Source organism: Elephas maximus, chromosome 20 (genome assembly GCF_024166365.1).
Source record: "Elephas maximus indicus isolate mEleMax1 chromosome 20, mEleMax1 primary haplotype, whole genome shotgun sequence".
Lineage (NCBI taxonomy): Eukaryota > Metazoa > Chordata > Mammalia > Proboscidea > Elephantidae > Elephas > Elephas maximus.
This window is the reverse complement of record NC_064838.1, coordinates 44,735,081-44,753,222: the sequence shown is the minus strand read 5'-3', so window position 1 is coordinate 44,753,222 and position 18,142 is coordinate 44,735,081. Positions and strand designations below refer to the sequence as shown.

The 18,142-nt window shown below is 50.4% G+C and overlaps 1 protein-coding gene across 5 annotated transcripts in view; it reads right to left on the bottom strand.

The window, feature by feature from the left end:
- ALDH1L1 (aldehyde dehydrogenase 1 family member L1) overlaps positions 1 to 18,142 on the bottom strand; it is a 79,238-nt gene that overhangs the window by 24,782 nt on the left and 36,314 nt on the right. For all 5 annotated transcript variants that reach the window (XR_007514387.1, XR_007514386.1, XM_049861811.1 and 2 more), the window contains 6 exons: positions 14,142 to 14,289; positions 12,658 to 12,777; positions 11,253 to 11,380; positions 7,411 to 7,561; positions 6,082 to 6,152; positions 1,694 to 1,799 (listed from right to left, as the gene is read on the bottom strand). Coding sequence is in view for 3 of the 5 variants with exons in the window: in XM_049861811.1 (XP_049717768.1) it covers positions 1,694 to 1,799; positions 6,082 to 6,152; positions 7,411 to 7,561; positions 11,253 to 11,380; positions 12,658 to 12,777; positions 14,142 to 14,289 (724 nt within the window). In the remaining 2 variants the exon portion in view is untranslated. The remainder of the gene's footprint in view (positions 1 to 1,693; positions 1,800 to 6,081; positions 6,153 to 7,410; positions 7,562 to 11,252; positions 11,381 to 12,657; positions 12,778 to 14,141; positions 14,290 to 18,142) is intronic.

Genomic DNA, 18,142 nt, shown 5'->3' with positions numbered 1-18,142 from the left:
TTAGAAGCAGAGCTCTGCCTTCCCTCCCTGCCCAGTCCTCTCCCAGCAGCCTCAGTAGCAAGCAGGGAGAAGCAGCTATGGACTGTGGGCCCAGGGAGCACCCCAGAGAGGGCTTGTCCACGCCCCACCAGATTGTCGCACTGCCAACCCAGCCAGCTTCCCCCACGGCTCCAGCTGGGAGCTGGGGACAAGGGCCAACTGATCTGTGGTGGCTTTCTAGGTTCTTTCTCATCATTGGACTCCAGCCCCTTGGCCAGGCCTTAGCCCCTTCCTTCACAGTGTTCATTTCTTCTTCATCTGCTCACACCAAGCCCTCAGGGAGGGCAGAGTCCAGTAGGAGCTCCTAAGCAGGGCTCAGAAGTCTGCCGGCTGACATCCTGTAGGGAGCTTTCCTTCTCTCCCCTCTCAGAAAAGCCAGCCTTCTCCTATGAGAATTGCCAGCACCCTGGTGTGAGATGAGGCCTTCGGGATATGGGTACTGCCTAGCTGCCACCACCCACTGAGTTTGGGAGAACCCCCAATGCCAAGGCAGGGCTGCCTCTCTCTGTGTCTGCGTGTGATTCTTATTACTCCCGGGCATGGAAACAAAACGGAGCTGTTCCTCTGCTACTCAAACCACCCAACAATGTTTTCTCTTTGGCTCTATGTGCCCAAGTGCATTTCCTTATAAAGACTAGGCTGTGCTTTCCCACCAAGGCCTTCAGGCTGGACGGCCGACTTTGTGGAGCATTTGGTCTCTGAATCCAAATAAGAGGTGACAGCACCAGCTTTATTAATAGAATACTCCGGACTGTCTTAGAGAGTGTGGCCAGGCAGGCACATCAGGCAGGGCTCTACTCTCTCCAGTTGGGAGTGCTGGTATCTGGGGAGGAACCTCTGCCTCTACTCACCCAAGCAGGCACAAGCCAAGGGTGGCTAGCCTCAGTGACGTCACTATGGGGGAGTGGGGAGGGGGGTGCAGACCGCACCAGGTGACACTGTCAGGGGGAATGACCCCAAAATGACTGTCTACAAAATTTTTGTTCAGGGTTTCCACCGCGCAGCCCAGGAGGAGGCGGTGAGGCCTATCGGCCACTCAAGGGGGTGCCTGCAACGCTCATGGCCCCTTCTGCCCAGTGGTGCCCCAGAGCTGCCCTCAAGGTGCCCCCACAAGCCCCACACCCCACGAGGTGCGAAGCTGTGCTCCGACACTGCCCTCGGACTCTGCGTGTAGAGGGTAGGCGTCAGCCCATGCTCCTACGTGCACCCCAACTCGTGCCGGCTCTATGCTGGCTCACCCAGCCTCGTTCCAAGCCCGGGGTCCCCCAGGCACTCTGTTCCTGGCCCGCGCCCCCAGCGACGATCCCTGCTGGTGCCAAGAGAGTAGGCCCATGGGGGAATGTGACACCGTAAGTTACCACACTAGGTGACCCCAACCCTAGTGACTCTACTGGCGAGGCCCTCTCAGCTACCAGGGCAGGAAAAACACCCTGCTAGCATATAAAAAAAAAAAATAGGTAGCTCCAACTTTTAACCAGTGCCATGACTGCCCACTGGGAAGGCCAGCTGTGATCAGTAGTCCCCTTCACCCCTTGGGGAGAAACCAGTATTGAGGTGGGCAGAGGGACCGGAAAATCCCTTCTGTTATCCCCTTTTAGGGTGAGTTCCTAATGCTCTCCCAAGCCAGGACCCTGTCCAGATGGCCCAGACTCACCTGGGCAGGCTTGATCACCACGGTGTTCCCAGCAGCCAGGCAGGCAGCAGTCTTCCAGGACAGCATCATGAGTGGGTAGTTCCAGGGGATGATAATGCCGCAGACCCTGCCATACAATAGGCCAGACGACCCACTGTCAGAGCCAAGGTCCCGTGGGAGACCCTTCATTCCTGCCTTTTCAGTCTGTGGGAATTAATCTGGCAGAAGCGCCTGTCCTAGTAGGACATGATGGCATGGGTCATTGAACAGGCATTTTCTCACAGAGTTGGTGAGACCTGTCTCAGGGTGCGGCTTGGTTGGTGCTGCACCAAGCAAGATGAGGGAGAATGAGCAGTAGGTTGGCATGGGTGAGGGCTTGGGAGAGGGTCCAGGGTTATATCGACTGGCCAGGCCAGCCTGGCAGGGGTCCTCCTGAGGTTAGGCCAGGGGCCACTCATGCGGAGAGGAGAATGGATGGAGTCAGCTCGGAAGGTGGATCCGGCTGGCTCTGCTTTGCAAAGAGAGAGGCACCCAGTCTTCCAGCACCACCCCCTGGTCCCAGAGGCACCTTCTGGCTGGGCCCTGCGGGCCTCCTACTCAGAGCACTATGGAGTAGAAGAGAGGCCCCATCAAGGTCCTGGGGCGTGGGGGGATCTAATGGTTAAACCTGTGTGGCTTGATCCTGTGTGATCCTGCATTTCCCTAACCCTTACAGAATGGGACGATACAAGTAGCTATCTGTAAGATTGTTTGGACAATTAAATGAGATAATGCACACGGGAGCTAGTCATGGAGTATGCTATTGCTTTCAACATCATCATCATCATCAGATGTTTCCTAAAAAGATGAGTTCTTAGCTGGGTCCAGGCAGTGGGAAGATCATGTGCAAAGACCCAAGGGCGAGGAGGAGCACTTTGAAGCATCACAGCCAGGTGGGAGAGATGAGGCCGGCAGGGAAGTCACAGACTGATCCTGTTGGCAGGAGGGACAGCCTGGGCACTTGCACGTTACCCTGGGAGCCATGAGGAGCCACCAAAGGGTCTGAAGAAAGCCGCCCTCCCATGCCCCCATAACCACCCAGCAGACCCATAAGGGACAGGACTGGCAACAGGAGCAGAGCACAGGCAGCTGAAAGTGAAGGCCCTGATGCTCCCAGAGCAGTGGAGTTGAGGGGGATGGGCATAGGGGGCTTCAGAGAGAAAATGTTTCAGAGGCATCCCACCAACGTGGGGCAGGGTCTGAGCCACCTGGATCTGTGGAGCTTGCCCTGGCACAGGGTCCAGGCCCGGGAGGGTATGAGATACAGGGACTGGAGGAATAAACCCTGGCCAGGCTGCCATGGGAGTCTCTGGGTTATGCAAATGGTTAAGGTGCACTGATGCTAATCAAAAGGCTGGAGGTTCCAGTCAGCCCAGAGGTGCCTCAGAAGAAAGGCCTGGTAATCAACGTCTAAAAATCAGCCACTGGAAACCCTAGGGAGCACAGCTCTACTCTGACGCATGTGGGGTCACCATAAATCAGAATCCGTTCAGTGGCAACTTTGTTTTTGGCTAGGCTGTTATGAGAATTGCTTTCCTTACTCCTTAGCCTCACTGCCACATCTGTTCTCAGGGGCTCTTCTTGGTCAGAAACCTTGCAGCTCTGGCTCTCCAGGGGATCGAGCTAGGATCAAGTTGCTCCATCCTGCTCAGCCATGAACTGGCCTGCAGCCAGGGGTGTCCTCCGCACTGAGCGGGAGAGACACCGCCTGGTACAGGCTCAGGAAGGAGTACATGAAAGGGCAACAGAGGCCAACCGGGCAGTCTGCAGCTGAGAGGGCAGGGCTCAGGACCCTCCCGCGAGGCGCTGTGTCATACCTGTGTCCTCATGCATTTTGACGGGAGAAGACAGTAGACACCAGGGAGCTGTCACTCCCTTACGCGACTTATTTATGGGACTCTTGGCATGTGCCGAGAGCTTTCTAAGCACTGGGGAGACAGCAGGAGAATACCTGGCAGCTTGGGTCATGCAGAGGACAAAAGGATATGGTAGAACGGAAAATGCCCTGCTGGGCCAACACAGGCCCTGTGAGGGGGGACGCTACAGCTGAGACCCCAGTGACTAGGTGCTAGCCCTGAGAGTTCCAGGGGAGGGCTGCCAGCTGAGAGAAGAATATGTACAGGACGAATCAAAGGCCAGTGTGGCTGCAGCAGTCCGGGAGCAGTAGGGCCCAATCCCTGGGGCCTTGAAGGGGTTTGTTTCACTGTAGATGCGCTGGGAGGCTCTGAGGGCTGGGAGGACCAGGGTCCTGGTCAGGTCTGGCCTCTGGGTTCTTCCTCAGCCCCATAGCTCAGGCCAGCCTGGCTTCAGCAGCCTTACCCTCCTGCCTCTTTCACAGCCCTCCTTATTCCACACACCTAACTCGCATTACCTCGCTCGCTCTCGTTCATCAGGACAACCCAGTGAGGAGGGAACTACTTTTTTTAGTTACCCACAGGCCCAAGGAAGGGAGGAGCTGGAAGTCATGCCCCGGAATAGGGGCGACCCCTGCTGTGAGGAGGCCCAGACCTCTGAGATCCCTGAGCAGAGACAAGTGTTTCCAGACTCTCAGCCTGCTCACCATGCTGCACAGTCGGGACCTGCCCTGCACCCCAGCTTTTGGGTGAGCACTGGTCTGTGTGAGGTGCTAGGGACAAGGACAGACCCAATGTGTTAGGACGGAGCAGGGAGGACCTGCCTTACCCTTGACTACTGGCCGTGTGCCCCGGGCACGTGTCCAGCCCTCCCTGTAGGTCTCTCATCAGTTTGATGGGAATGGACGCTCCTGTCAGGGACCTGGCATTCCAACTGGCTCTGGCTGGTGGCCCAAGGTGGGCCAGGGTCCATCCTGTTGTCCTGCCCAGCCCCTCTCAAGCCTGGGTGTGAGGGAGGGTCTCCAGGCATACCACTCTAGAGCAGGTTCTCAACCTCGGAACTGTTGGCATTTGGGGGCTGGAAAAGTTTTTGTAGCGGGGGGAGGAGGGGCGGGCTGTCCTGTAGCACCCCCTCCCGGCTGTGAGAATCAAAAGGGTCTGCAGAAATTGCCAGATGTCCCCAGAGAGAAGGTAGCCCCAGTTCAGAAGACTGCTCTAGAGGTAATGTCCTCGGTGTTCAGCCTGTCTCCTCCCTGTGGGTTAAGGTTTTCCTTCGTCCACAGCCCACACTCGCCAGAGGAGGAATTTCCCACACCAGCAAGTCCTTCTTCAAGGGCGTGGCCTGCTCATTTGTAGTTTTTTTTTTAATGATACAGATATGAACACATCCTCCTTATAAGCCACTCAGCGTTACAGAGAAGTGGAGGGTGCATTTGACCACTGTCCACTGGGACGTAAGATCCCTGCTGACCTAGTGGCTGGACCTCTGTCCCGGGGACTCCCCTCCCTCTCCAGAGGTCACCCCTAGCAGACCTTTTCCTCTGGGTTTGCTTACGTGTCTCCTGAAGGTGGAACGTAGGACAGGATTGTTGGGGCCATCTTGCAGTGCTCTCCTCACTCAGCGATTTCTCTCGGGGACACAGTGCCCCACCTCATTCCTTTGTCTGGATCACAGTGTGGACAGCAGCAGAGCTAAGCACTGGGTGTTCCCGTTTGCTGCCCTGTGCCAGGCAAAGCAGCCATGGAAGCTCTCGGGCCCACTCCATGTGCACATATGCGTGTCACCACACAGCCACTGCCTTGTGGGGACTTTTAAGAGATTGGGCCGTCACTGGAGGCATCTGACCACATGCCCACGAGACGTGTGAGGCGCATTACTCTCTGCCATTTCAGCCACTTAGTAACAGCGACCTTTTCATCTGGGGCCCGTCTGATGGGTGAATAGGGCCTTTCACAGCTGGCTTTAGTTTTGTTTCCCTGTCCCTGGAAAGATGGCCATCCCTTATATGTATGGGACATCTGCGCTTCTCCTGTATTTGGTGCCTGCTTATGGCCTTTGCCTGTTTCTTTGCTGGGTTTTTTTTTCCTTGTTGATTTCTAGGAGCTCTTTATTTTTATGTGCAGTGATCACTATACTCTTTTCAGATAAATTTTTTTGAGGTATGCCCGCTGTCCAATCCCCTGGAATATCATGGCCCTGACTGATACAGGGTTGTTGTGAGGACTAAATTATACTTACAAAGTGGCTAACACAGTCCCTGACACTGGGCAAGCACTTTAGAAGCGAAAGCTATTTTTATCTGCTAGGATGTAAGTTCCCAAGGATAGAAACTTTCATCAGCTTTGTCCCCTGCTGTGCCTCTGAAGTGCCTGCCACTCAGTAGCTGGTAAATAAACAGCCGTTGAATGAATACACAGAAAGGAGGCATTAGGAGCGCCTCCAGGCTTGTGTGGACTCCACCCATGGTGCAGGGAGAACACAGGAAGCAGCTGCTCTGGCCCGCAGCAGTGACTCACCCAATAGGCTCCTTCTTAGTGAAAGTCAGGTTGCGGTTGGGTCTGGCCTGGCTGATGGGGATGGTGGAACCCTGGAAAAAGCACAGAGGTGTCCTTGGGGTGGGGCTGAAGTCCCCCACCTCCCCTGCAACTAGGCAGCCAGCTCCCTCTGCTTGGGGCCCAGGGAGGAGCAGGATCTTGTTTGTGTCCTGATTCGCTACCCAGGCGGGAAGGAGACCAAAGGCGCCCAGCTTTTGTATGGCAGTGGAAATCCTGAGGAGTTTGGAGATGGCAGAGTGTGCAGCCAGGGGGAGCAAAGTGCCTGCTTCCCTTTGATCCTGGCAGATGGATCCCTTAGTCAGGAAGCAGGGCCTGGTATTGAAAAGCCCCCTAGCTTTAAGATTTGGGCAGAAAAGGGTGCAGGGAGGTGGGGCACAAGTAGGCAGAGCTGCCGCTGAAGCTGTAAGCAGCCCTGCTGGCTAAGGAGGTCCAAGGTAGAGGCCAGCCTTGCTGGAAGTGCTGGGGGTCCAGCAGGATGAGAAGGAGCACTGGGTAGCCACCTCCCTCTTTGCCATGATGCTCCTGCACCTCCTCAGCCCCCCATGTGGGAGAAGAGGAGCCCCCAGACCACAGGTCTGTCAGGGACACAGTGAGTCCTGGAGTGGTGGGTCTCCCTGAGTAAGGGTTTATCCATCACTGCCTACAGTAGGCAAAATTCTAAAAATGGCCCCAGGATCCCACACCCTAATCTCTGGAACCTGGGAATATGAAGAGATATCACACCTGGTGATGCTATGTATATGGCACAGTTGACCTTAAGGTGGGGAGATGATGTGGGTGGGATTAACATAATTGCTTGAGCCTCTTTAAAAGCTGAGTTTTCTCTGGTTGGTGGTAGAAGAGAAAGTCAGAGAGACTCAAAGCCCAATAGCAATATTCTATTGCTAGCTTCAAAAGGGAGTGTTCACGTGCAAGGACTGGAAAGAGAGAGACCTGGGCCAATGGCAAGTGAAGAACTGGAACCTCAGTCCTACAACCATATGGGACTGAACACCACCAATACCTGAATGAGCTTGGAAGCAGACTGTTTCCCTGAGTCTCTACATAAGAGCCCGGTGACCGACACCTTGATTTTGCCCTTGTGATATCCCATCATAGAGCCCTTCAAACCTGCCCAGAGTACCGACCTATAGGACTGTGAGCTAATAAATGGGTGGTGTATTAAGCCCCAGTGTGTGGTAATTTGAACAAAAGTAGTGGGAAACTCATACACTGCCCTTTGGAGTCTCCCCTCCAGAGGGCCTAACCCTACTGCACGGCTCCCCAACAGTGGAAGAAGATGGGCTCCACCTGAATCTTGTCACACCAGCCAGCAAAGTAGCGGAAGGTCTGGATGGACATGCCCACGTGGGTCTTCAGGGCCAGTGTGTAGACGGCACCTGCGTCCAGAGCCTCGATGGTGGCCAACTCCTCCTGGTGCTGCTCCATGAGATCCGCCAACCTAGCCGAGGGCGGAGGGGCAGGAGTTGGACTCAGCAGCATAGCCTGACCTTCTCTCAAGGTCCATTCTTCAAGGAGTCAGCACTGCCCTCTGTCCCAGTTCTGCCACACGCTGACGTGCTGACCTTTCCTCAAATGGGACTAATCACATTCACTTCCCTCCTGTCCTCTCTTTCCCTTCTTCCTTCCCTGAACATTTGTGGATGGACTACTTTATACTATCCTTTTTCAATGATCCTACAGAAGTGTCATTCACCTCTGCAACAAGGAGCTCACCCCCAAGACGCTGCGCTTCCTGTCTCTGTACAGCTTTAACTAGGGCAAAGCACGTCTCCTTCCCAAGCACCAACCAAACCCACAGCTTAATCTAGGGAGCACACTCTCAATGTGGTGTCTCCAGAGGTGGAGAGGGAACCCTCTCATAACTGGAGGAATGATAAGGGAGAGCATATCTAGGTGGCCCACTTTGAGCATTTACTGACATCCAGTTGCCTTCCCAGGATCCTGCCAGGCCAACCACGCCCATGGGCCACCCTGAGGCATGCTGTGTGGGCAGCTTGTGATTCTATAACATCCTTACTGACATAAACAGTTATCCCTGAGGGGCCGGGCAGATGGAGAAAGGTAGAGAACCATGGATCTAGAGGAATTCCTCCATTTTGCATACAGGGAAACTAGGTCCAGAGATGAGGCCAAGGCCAAAGCCTCTTGTGCATTTCCCACCATTTGCCCTTCTCCATACAGCAACCAGAGGGATCTCCCAGATCCAGTCCTGTCCTCTCCTGCACCAATTCCATCAAGATCCTTCAACGCTGCCCACAATGCTCAGGATGTAGTCTCAACTCCTTGTCTGATCCACACAGCCTGAGGCCTTGCCCCATCTCATTCTTGGGCACGGTTTCCAACACTTTCCTCCTTGCTGGCCATGTTGGCCTCATTGAGTTCCTCAATACATGAGGCTCTTCCCACCTCGGACCTTGCTGTGCTGCTCTCTCTGCCTGGACCACTCTCCCCACATGTCCATCTGTCCTCCTGACTTTCTGTGCCTCCTTTAGACATGGACTTAATGGTCACTTCTTCAAGGAAGCCAGCCCTAATCCTACCCACCCCCAGACCAATCATATCTCACTGTGGTGTCCTCTGATTGCAACTACTGCCTTCCTGCAAACCTCAGCACAGTTTGTAATTTGACATTCGCTTCAGCGTCTATGTAATTTACAGTTGCCTCTTTTTTTTCTCCCACTGGAACAGAAGCTCCATAGCACAGAGACTGGAGCTGGTTCTCTACTCAGCTTGGTCTCTCCAGCACCCAGGAAATGCTGGGCCCAGGGTGACCACAAAATAAAAAGGTGTTGAATGAAAATGTTGACTGAAGGAGCACAAGCAAATAGTAGTGGAGCCTTGCGGTGGCCTCAGAGAGTGAAGTGACCAGGGCCACTCTCTAGGTAGAAAATGCAAAAGTTAAATATCAGATCATCAAAGCAAAACATCATTGCCTTTTCAGGAAGAGAGCTCCATCTGCTACGAGGACAAACTTCCTTGAGAACATGTCAAGTTCATGTGATATGACCATGTTATAACCCAACTCCTAGGACACATGGACTAAGAAGGATCACTGGAGAACACCATTACGGAGGCGCAGAGGGGAGCTGTGCTGGGTTGTTCCACTGTCAACCTGGTTAAACTGGATCTGTTTCCCAGAGCCCCTTTCCCTGTACAGGGCCAGGGCAGAGACGACCCAAAGTGGAGCCACACAGAATTTGGGAGGCAGAAGAAGTGAAGCAGCAGTAGTTTACTCTCTGATAGTCTTTGGGGACAGATTTGGGAAGCGTTCCAGCATGTCCTCACTCTCTCCCTGTCCATGTCCAGTTCTTCTTTCTGACTGTCGGCCCTACTGACCAACAGTGCCCCAGAGTCTTGACTGTGACCCACAGAAATCTTCTGAACAGAGTCTTTCCACAGGCTGTCCCACTAGCTCTTCTTGGTGGTCTCACCTGGCAGCTGGATATGACTGGCTTCCTGGATTCCGTTGCAAGCTTTATCTTGCCCACTAGGGCTTCAGGAGGGCCAGTTAGTGCTTTCTCTAACTCTCCCTTCTGGCTCTTTCCTCCCTGCTTTACTCACAATTGCAGGATGTCTTATACCTGTAACAGCTCTACTGTGCTGATTGAACCAGGAGTGCTCCCAGATCAGTCTACTTCCTTTCCTGATCCCTCCCTTGCAGCTCTGCCCAGCCTCTCTTGCTGAGCCACTACAGAGCCAGGGATGTGCCTGCCTCATCTAAGCAGATGAGAAGTGAGCCCAGGACAGACCTAGGTCATTAAGGACATCTCCTCTGGATCTTGACATTCACCCAGTAGAGGTATCCACTACAGCTCTGCCGGGGCGCAATCGCCCTCACTACCATCTCAGGTTACTAGTTATTATGACACAATCCATCAGATGGCAGTAGAGCGTCTTGAGGAAAGAACACCTTTTCTAATTCAAACAAAGTCACTCCTCTAGGCCAGCACAAAGTCTACCCTCTGAGTCACTGCTCCAGGGCCTGCAAGTACCCAATCCTGCCTAAAGGGTGGCCCAAAGATCCAGGAATTCTAGGGACACTCTGTCATTACCCAGTGGCTTCCTAAATTGATGGATTTTCTAAGAGGTCTTGAAACAAACTTGAACTTTGGCAGCCTGGAGAAGCTCAACCTCCAAGCTCTTGCCTGCCCCAGGCCCCTCTGACCTCTCATCCTTGTGAAAATATACAGGCCCCTCTCTGGTTCTGCTACTGGGGCTGCCCTGGTGTTTCCGCCTCTGGAATAGAGAGAAAAGCCACTCTTGACTGCAAAGCAGAGGCAGGCCTCTCTCACCAGATGATACATCACAACCTGGCTCCAGCCCTCCGTGCTCCCTGTCAGCCAGAAGATAGAATTCCAGTTTCCTAAACTGCTCATGCGGCTTTGCGGGAACAGTAATTGGTTTACTTGCCCAGCATTCTCCCTTCTTCTGGAAACATCACTCCACCTTTTTGGGCACCTGCTCCTCCCACCAATGGGACCATGTGGATCTAAGAAAGTAGCATCTATCCTCTGAGCTCCACTCCTGCCCTGTGGGCCTGAGCTATCACGAATCCTTCCCTAAGACTGTCACACCAAAACTAAGGTACGAACGCCCTACCTCCCTGGTTATAAAATAAAAAAAAAAAAGGAAAATGTGAGACCTTATTTCTACCCACGTGAAAAGAGCCATTTGAGCAGTTACAAGCAGAGAGACAGGAGGAGACAGGCAGAGTACTTCCAGAGGGGTTTGGCAATGCTGGGACCAATTCCATTCTTGCCTTCCCTGCCTTTTGCTTGCAGGAGACTCCATGCTGCCTTGTCCTAAGTTAAGGAGCTTGGCCTGACTGGGTTTGCACATAGGAGCTGTATTAACCTCCCACCCTCACTTTTGAACCTCCTAACACCTTCGCTTTTTTTTTTTTTTTAACACCTTCGCTTAGGCTGAGCCCTAAGCTGGAGCACCTGCCCCTACCGTCCTGTCTGGTGAAAAATCCCTCCCACTTTTATGACTTCCCAGCCAAAGTCAATCTGCTCAGCTGGGAGTCCCCTGGCTGGTCTGTTGGGCAGCCCTGGGCCTTCCTGCCCCTCTGCAGCCTCACATCAAGCTGAAAGGTGGAGACAGCTGACAGAGGGGTGTTGGGCTCTTACCTGTACAGAAGCCGCCCCCGATCCCGAGCATTGATCTTTCCCCACAACCCATTCTCAAAGGCGTCCTTCGCGACAGCCACTGCCTTGTCAACATCCGCAACCTGGGCCAGGGACACTTGGCAGATGACCTGCAAGGAGCAGACAGTGACACACCCCCTCCTGCCAGGCCTTGAGTCAGAGGGCCCCAGGGGCACGTGGGTGGGCTGGTGAGAGGCAGCAGGGACAGCTTCCTCAACCAAGGGGGCTTAGAAAATGTTTGTTTGTGTTTCTACTGAACAGTGACCCTCTCCTCACCTTCTTCCTGAGGCCTGAACAGACTGAGGCTGCAGCGAAAGGCTTAGGATCCACTTAGTGTTATTCAAACTGACAGTGGAGCCCATTAACTTAGTGAGTCTCAGCCGATGTTTTTTCTTAAGGCAGACTAGAGATTCAAGGGCATCTAGACCAGTGTGCTGGGCTCATGGATCCACTCTCCACCCTCTTCCCCACATGCATGGCACCCATGGGCTTCAATAGGACTGGGCCAAAGGAAGGTCAAGGCGCTGATTCTACAGCACCCCCTTGCTGGCTGCCAGCAAGAGGCTGAACCTCACCCCCATAGACCCCGACCAGCCGGCACCTGTGGGCAGCCCTCACCACACGGCTACTGTCACTGGGTTCTAGTGGTTGCTTCCTCCAGCTGCCCCTTCAGACCTACAGGTGGTAACAGCTCCCTGCTGTCACAGGCCTGAGGGTACTGCACCTTCCTGGTTTGTTCCCCTAAACCCTCTCCATACCTTTGTCTCAACAGTCATTTCTTTACACTCCCCTCAAGTTACCCATTTTGAGCGTGCCATCTGTTTTCTGCCGTGACCCTGGATGACATGATAGGCTAGGCTAGGCTAGGCTCAGCTAGGATGCAGAAATATCAGTATGTATCTGTAAGAGTAAGTTTTGTTTCCTGAAACTTTTGTCTCAGATAGGTATGTATGAACGTGAATGTATGTGCTGGGTCATGAGGTAAAATAGCAAGGGTCACAGTCAAGAAGTTTGAAAGACATTGGAGTCTATTCAAGGAAGGACTTTCTAAAGGTAGGGTGGGCTTATGCTGGGTTATTGTGAGGTGTGTATGGGTGTGGGGGGATGGCCGTCATTTCTTCCTTTGGGGGTTTTAACTCTGTCCTCAGTCTCTGAAGCAGGCTCAAGACCCTTTAAAAGCCCTCTTGCCCTCCCTTCCCTTATCTTCTCTCTCCGTCATTTCTGTAGTGGTGTCGGCAGTGGGGGGCACTGTGTGAGGGTCCAGGAGGGTCGGAGACTCATTGAAATCCTCTTGTGTCCATGTCAAAGGCGTAAGTCAAAGCAGAGGTTTCTGAGCCAAGGCCCGCTGGAGGCAGGGGAGGAGGAGAAGCCTGAGGCCTGCACTCACACTTCCATCTGTAGGGTTGATAGTGTCGTAAGTCTTAGCATCCTCAGCATCCACGAACTTCCCCCCAATGAAAAGCTGGTGGGGCATTTGGAGGGTCAGCTTATTCACCGACTTTTCCACCTGGAAGAAAGACTCATCACAAATGGGCCTAGGTGACCAACACTAAGCATGTAGGAAGCAAGAAGCACACACAGATGGATGCACAACCCCTCACACACAGGCACACATGTGAACTCATAGCAGGAACACACCTAGGTTCAAACACACAGACCTGCACCTAGGCGTGCACACACACACACATATGCACAGTCGAGATGGCCAGGGAGCAAGGCCCCTAATGCCTCCTCAAGGACTTCTTTGGTGAATCCAGGGCCCTGCAACCCCTGTGGCCTGGGGAGCTGCTGAGGGGCGGTGGGAAAGATAGTGAGGAGCTGTGCTGGGAAGCAAACACTGCCTGAGCTGGACCCTAACTCTGCGGCTCACTCACTGTGTGAGTTACCCAGGCCGGTTACCCAGCCCCCTCACAGAGGTGCAGTGAGGATCAAGGCATTAACACCTTCAAGGTAGCAGTGCCAGGCACACAGCAGTGCCAGTAAGTCTCATGTAGATGGTGAGGCCCCTATAAGCCCCCAGGCATGGTATAACCCCACGGCACTCCCTTGGCTACTGAGTTCCATGTTAGGAACAGGAAGTAAGGTTGGTTCCACCAAAACAAGTTCATGCTGAATGCAGGAACCTCTGGGAACCTGTTTCCCCTGCCGAAATGTGTTCATTGATCATTTGCCCAAGTTCTAAGACCAACTTAGGGTCCACCTTGACCAGCTGTACCTGCTCCACCAGTTTTTGCTCCCAATTACCAGCCAAATGAACAACACCAAAGCTAATTCCTATGGCGGTTAGCAGCCTACCAATATACCCCCAAACCAAAACCAAACCCACTGCCATTGAGTTGATCCCGACTCATAGTGACCCTATAGGACAGAGTAGAACTGCCCGATAGAGTTTCCAAGGAGCACCTGGTGGATTCGAACTGCCGACCTCTTGGTTAGCAGCCGTAGCACTTGACCACAACGCCACCAGGGTTTCCCCAATATACCCCAGGTAAAAAGTTTCTCTAAAAAACAAATTTGCAATTACTTCTTCACGCTTCTGTATATACAAGTTGAATGTATAGGATAATCTGTTTTTCTTTTTGGGCATTAAAAGCCTCTTTTTAATGCTCTGGCCCCGTGTCTTGGGGCTCAGAATTTGAGCCGTGCACTGAGCATGGGACAGCAATTTCCTCTGCAGAGTTTGCCTGACTATCTTGGCTTCCACAGGCTACCCTGTGTTGCCATGGAGACCTGGGGACACTAAGCGTGGGTTCATGGGGCCCTGGATTCCTGGACATTCAGTCTCCCCCATGTGTCACTGTGGATCCACAGATAGAAATGCATGAAGGGTCTGCAGGGTCACGTCCCACATGGAAGGAGCCCAGGACTCACGTAGTCAATGACTTGCTCGTTGTTGTCGTCTTCCCCTCGAAGCTTTCTCACTAACAACTGGATGAAGTCCCCAAAGGTGGTCGCCATGTAAACGTCTTCATTTTCTAATTCCAGGCCATCACACAGCTCCTTCACTTCCTCCACCAGTCTGGAGGAGAGAGGATGAAAAAGGGGGAGCATGAAAAGAGCCTCAGAAGACCCACATCATTCTTGTGGCAGAAGAGTAGCTCCAAACACATTTGCCCAGCCAGACCTGCATCCCAGCATCCCAAACTTGGCGGTTAGCCTAGAATTGGGGTGAAGGCCCAGACTGTAGACTCAGAGGCCCTGATTTCAAGTTTTAGCTCCAGTTGTGGAACTAATTTGTGACCTTGGGCAAGAGACTAACTCCTCTGAGCCTTAGTTTCTTTATCTGTTAGATGTGACCAATCATGGTCCTCTACTATTTTGTGATGAGTAAATGAGACAATCCAACTATTAATAAGAATAATTAATGGAATATTAATAATACTCAAAAGCCACTGTTAAAAAAAAAATGAAAAGGCAAGCCAGGATTGGGAGAAAATATTTGCAAATCACATATTTGATAAAGGATTTTTATTCAGAAAAGATAAAGAACTTTCAAAACTCAATTCTAGGAAAACAAACAACCCAATTAAAAATAGAGAAAAAATTCACAGAAGAAGAAATAGGGATAGCAAATAAGCATATAAAAAGATGCTCAACATCACTACTTGTTGTTGTTGTTAGGTGCCATCGAGCTGGTTCCAACTCGTAGCGACCCTATGTACAACAGAGTGGAACACTGCCCAGATTTGCACCATCCTCACGATTGTTGCTGTGTTGAAGCCCAAATTAAAAAGCCAAACCATGCCAAATACTGGTGAAGATACAGAGCAACTAGATTTCTCATATGCTGTTGGTGGGGATGTAAAATGGTACAACCACTTTGGAAAGCATTTTGGCAGTTTCTTTAAATGCTAAACATGTACTCCCCACTTCATTCCTAGATATTTATGCAAGAGAAATAGGCCTATGTCTACACCAAGATTTTTATATGAATGTTCATAGCAGCCTTATTCATAATAGCCCCAAACTGGAAATCAACCCAAACATGCATCAACAGGTGAATGGATAAGAAAGTTGTGGTCTAGGCATACAATGAAATACAGCTCAGTAATAAGAAGACGTGGAGAAATCTCAAAATAGTTATGCTTGGTAGAAGAAACCAGTCAATAGAAAGTGTATATTATGTGATTCCATTTATATAAAATTCTGGTAAATGAAAACTAATCTATAGTGACAGAGCAGAAGAGTGGTTGCCTGGGGTAAGAGTCAGGAAGGGATGGAAGGGAAAGATTATAAACAGGTGCAAGGAAACTTTGGAGGGTGATGGATGTGTGCATTCTCTTGATTGTGGTGATGGTTTCATGGTTTCATATATAAAGACACGTATTTATATATATATATTAACACCTGTCAAATTGAATGCATTATATATAGATATACAGTTTACTGCAGGTCAATTATACCTCAATATAGCTATTAAAGAATACGGGTCCTGCTGGATTAGAATTGGGAACGCTAGTATGAACTCACGGTGCAGAAAGCGCTCACACAGCAGGCCTGACACTGATCTCCATAGAAAGGCCTGCTTGCAAGGTTGGCCCTGAGCTGATGTATGGGAACTTGACTGGTTCCCTAAGCTGACGTAAAACTTCCCAGACTGAGAAGGGTGGCTCACTATGCCTAGAGTGTTGGTGCAGACGTGGCTTATGATGAACACTGCTTTCCTTCTAGGGGTCTGGGATTTTGGCATTATTCTCTGCAAAGAGAGCGTACATGATTAGCCCCCTGTAAAAATCCTGGACTCTGAGTCTCTAAAGAGATTTCCTGGCAGATAACACCTTACAGTGTGTTGTCACAACTCATTGTTGGAATGAAGTGCATCCTGTGTGACACCACGGGGAGAGACTCTTGGAACTTGTGCCTGATTGCCTCTAGAATTCAACTACATGCCTTCTCCCTTTACTGATTTTTTTTTTTTTTTGTATCCTTTCACTATAATAAATGTTAGTCATCAGTAAAACTACACGGTAAGTTCTGTGAGTTCTAGGGAATCATCCAACCTGGTAGGGGTCTTAGAGACTCCCAGCATGCTCATGTTCATAGATACAGATAGATAAATATACAAGTAATGAGATATGTGTGTGTACATGGGTTAGTATACACACATATATATTATTTCTGTGCTTTGTCAGCTGAGAGGCCCTAGAAGTAATGACACACCAGTGGCAATGGGCACACCCAGCACCCAGATCTTGTCTTCTAAAACCATTCTTCCAATAAAGGAAACCAGGACTTCTTAGAGAAATGGCTCAATCTAGGGCTGGGGCAGAAAATATATACAAGATGTGCCCAGAGCATCTTGTAGTGCTGGAAAATAAGGAAGTGTCCAAAGAACAAAACCACAATGGTGGGGGTATGTCACAGGGACACAAGAGCCAACTGAAAGAGCCCTCTCTCAATGGCCAAAGATGGGACATTTGAGCAATAAAATAAATAATGTAGTATGGATTATAACCCAAAGTGCAAAATAAATACCCATGAGTTCATAGTGATATAAATAAATGTGGAGAATAGACAAATATCCCATGCAGAAGAATTCCAAACAGTTTATGTAGATATTCCACCTTCAAGGAGGTAGAACATAACTCCCCATTCCTTAAATATGGGCAACACATTGTGATTCCTTCCAAAGAGTCCAGGGGAGAAAAATAATAACTTTATAGTGGAGAAGCCTGACAAACACTATCTCACCAGGTGATCAAGGTCAACATCAGTAGTGATAAGTCCTATTGACAGTATGTATCCTTAATATGATATAATGAGAATGGCACTTTACCTCTGTGGTCTTCCCCCCCAAGATATATTACCCCAGTCTAATAGTGAGAAAAATATCAGACAAGCCCCAAGGAAACATTCTACAAAATAACTACCAGTCCTCCTTAAAGCTGTCAAAGTCATCAATAACAAGAAAAGTCCGAGAAACTGTCATGGCCGTGAGGAACCTAAATGTAATGCAGTATCCTGGATGAGATCCTGGGACAGAAAAAGGATATTAGGCAAAAACTAAGGAAATCTGAATAAAGTATGGATGGACTGTAGGTAATAATAATGTATCAATATTGGTTCATTGATTGTGACAAATGTACCATGCTATAATGTAGGGTGTTAATATTGGGGGAGACTGGGTGTGGGATATATGGAAACTCTCTGTACTATAGCCACAACTTTTCTGGAAATCTAAAACTATTATAAAAGTTTATTTAAAATAATGTTGTTGTTGTTAGTTGCCATCAAGTTGATTCCAATTCATAGTGACTCCATATGTTACAGAGTAGAACTGTTTCATAGGTTTTTCTTGGCTATAATTTTAATGGGGGAGCCCTGGTGGCACAGTGGTTAAGTGCTCAGCTGCTAAACAAAACACCAGCAATTCAAACCCACAATCTGTTCCGTGGGAGAAAGATGTGGCAGTGTGCTTCCATAAAGGTTTAAAGACTTGGCAGTTCTACTCTGACTTATAGGGTCGCTATGAGTCAGAATCGACTTGACGACAACAGGTTTAATTTTCGCAGAAGCAGATCACTAGGCCTTTTCTTCCACAGTACCACTGGGTACATTCAAACTGCCAATCTTTAGATTAGCAGTTGATTGTAAACTGTTTGCACCACTAAGTGACCTTCTCAAGTATAATCCAAAACCAAACCCAGTGCCATTGTGTTGATTCTGACTCATAGCGACCCTATCGGACAGAGTAGAACTGCCCCATAGAGTTTCCAAAGAGCACCTGGCAGATTCGAACTGCCGACCCTTTGGTTAGCAGCGGTATCTCTTAACCACTACGTCACCAGGGTTTCCCTAAGTATAATAGTCCTCTACTATTTTGTGATGAGTAAATGAGACAATCCAAATAATAATAGTAATAACAATAATAA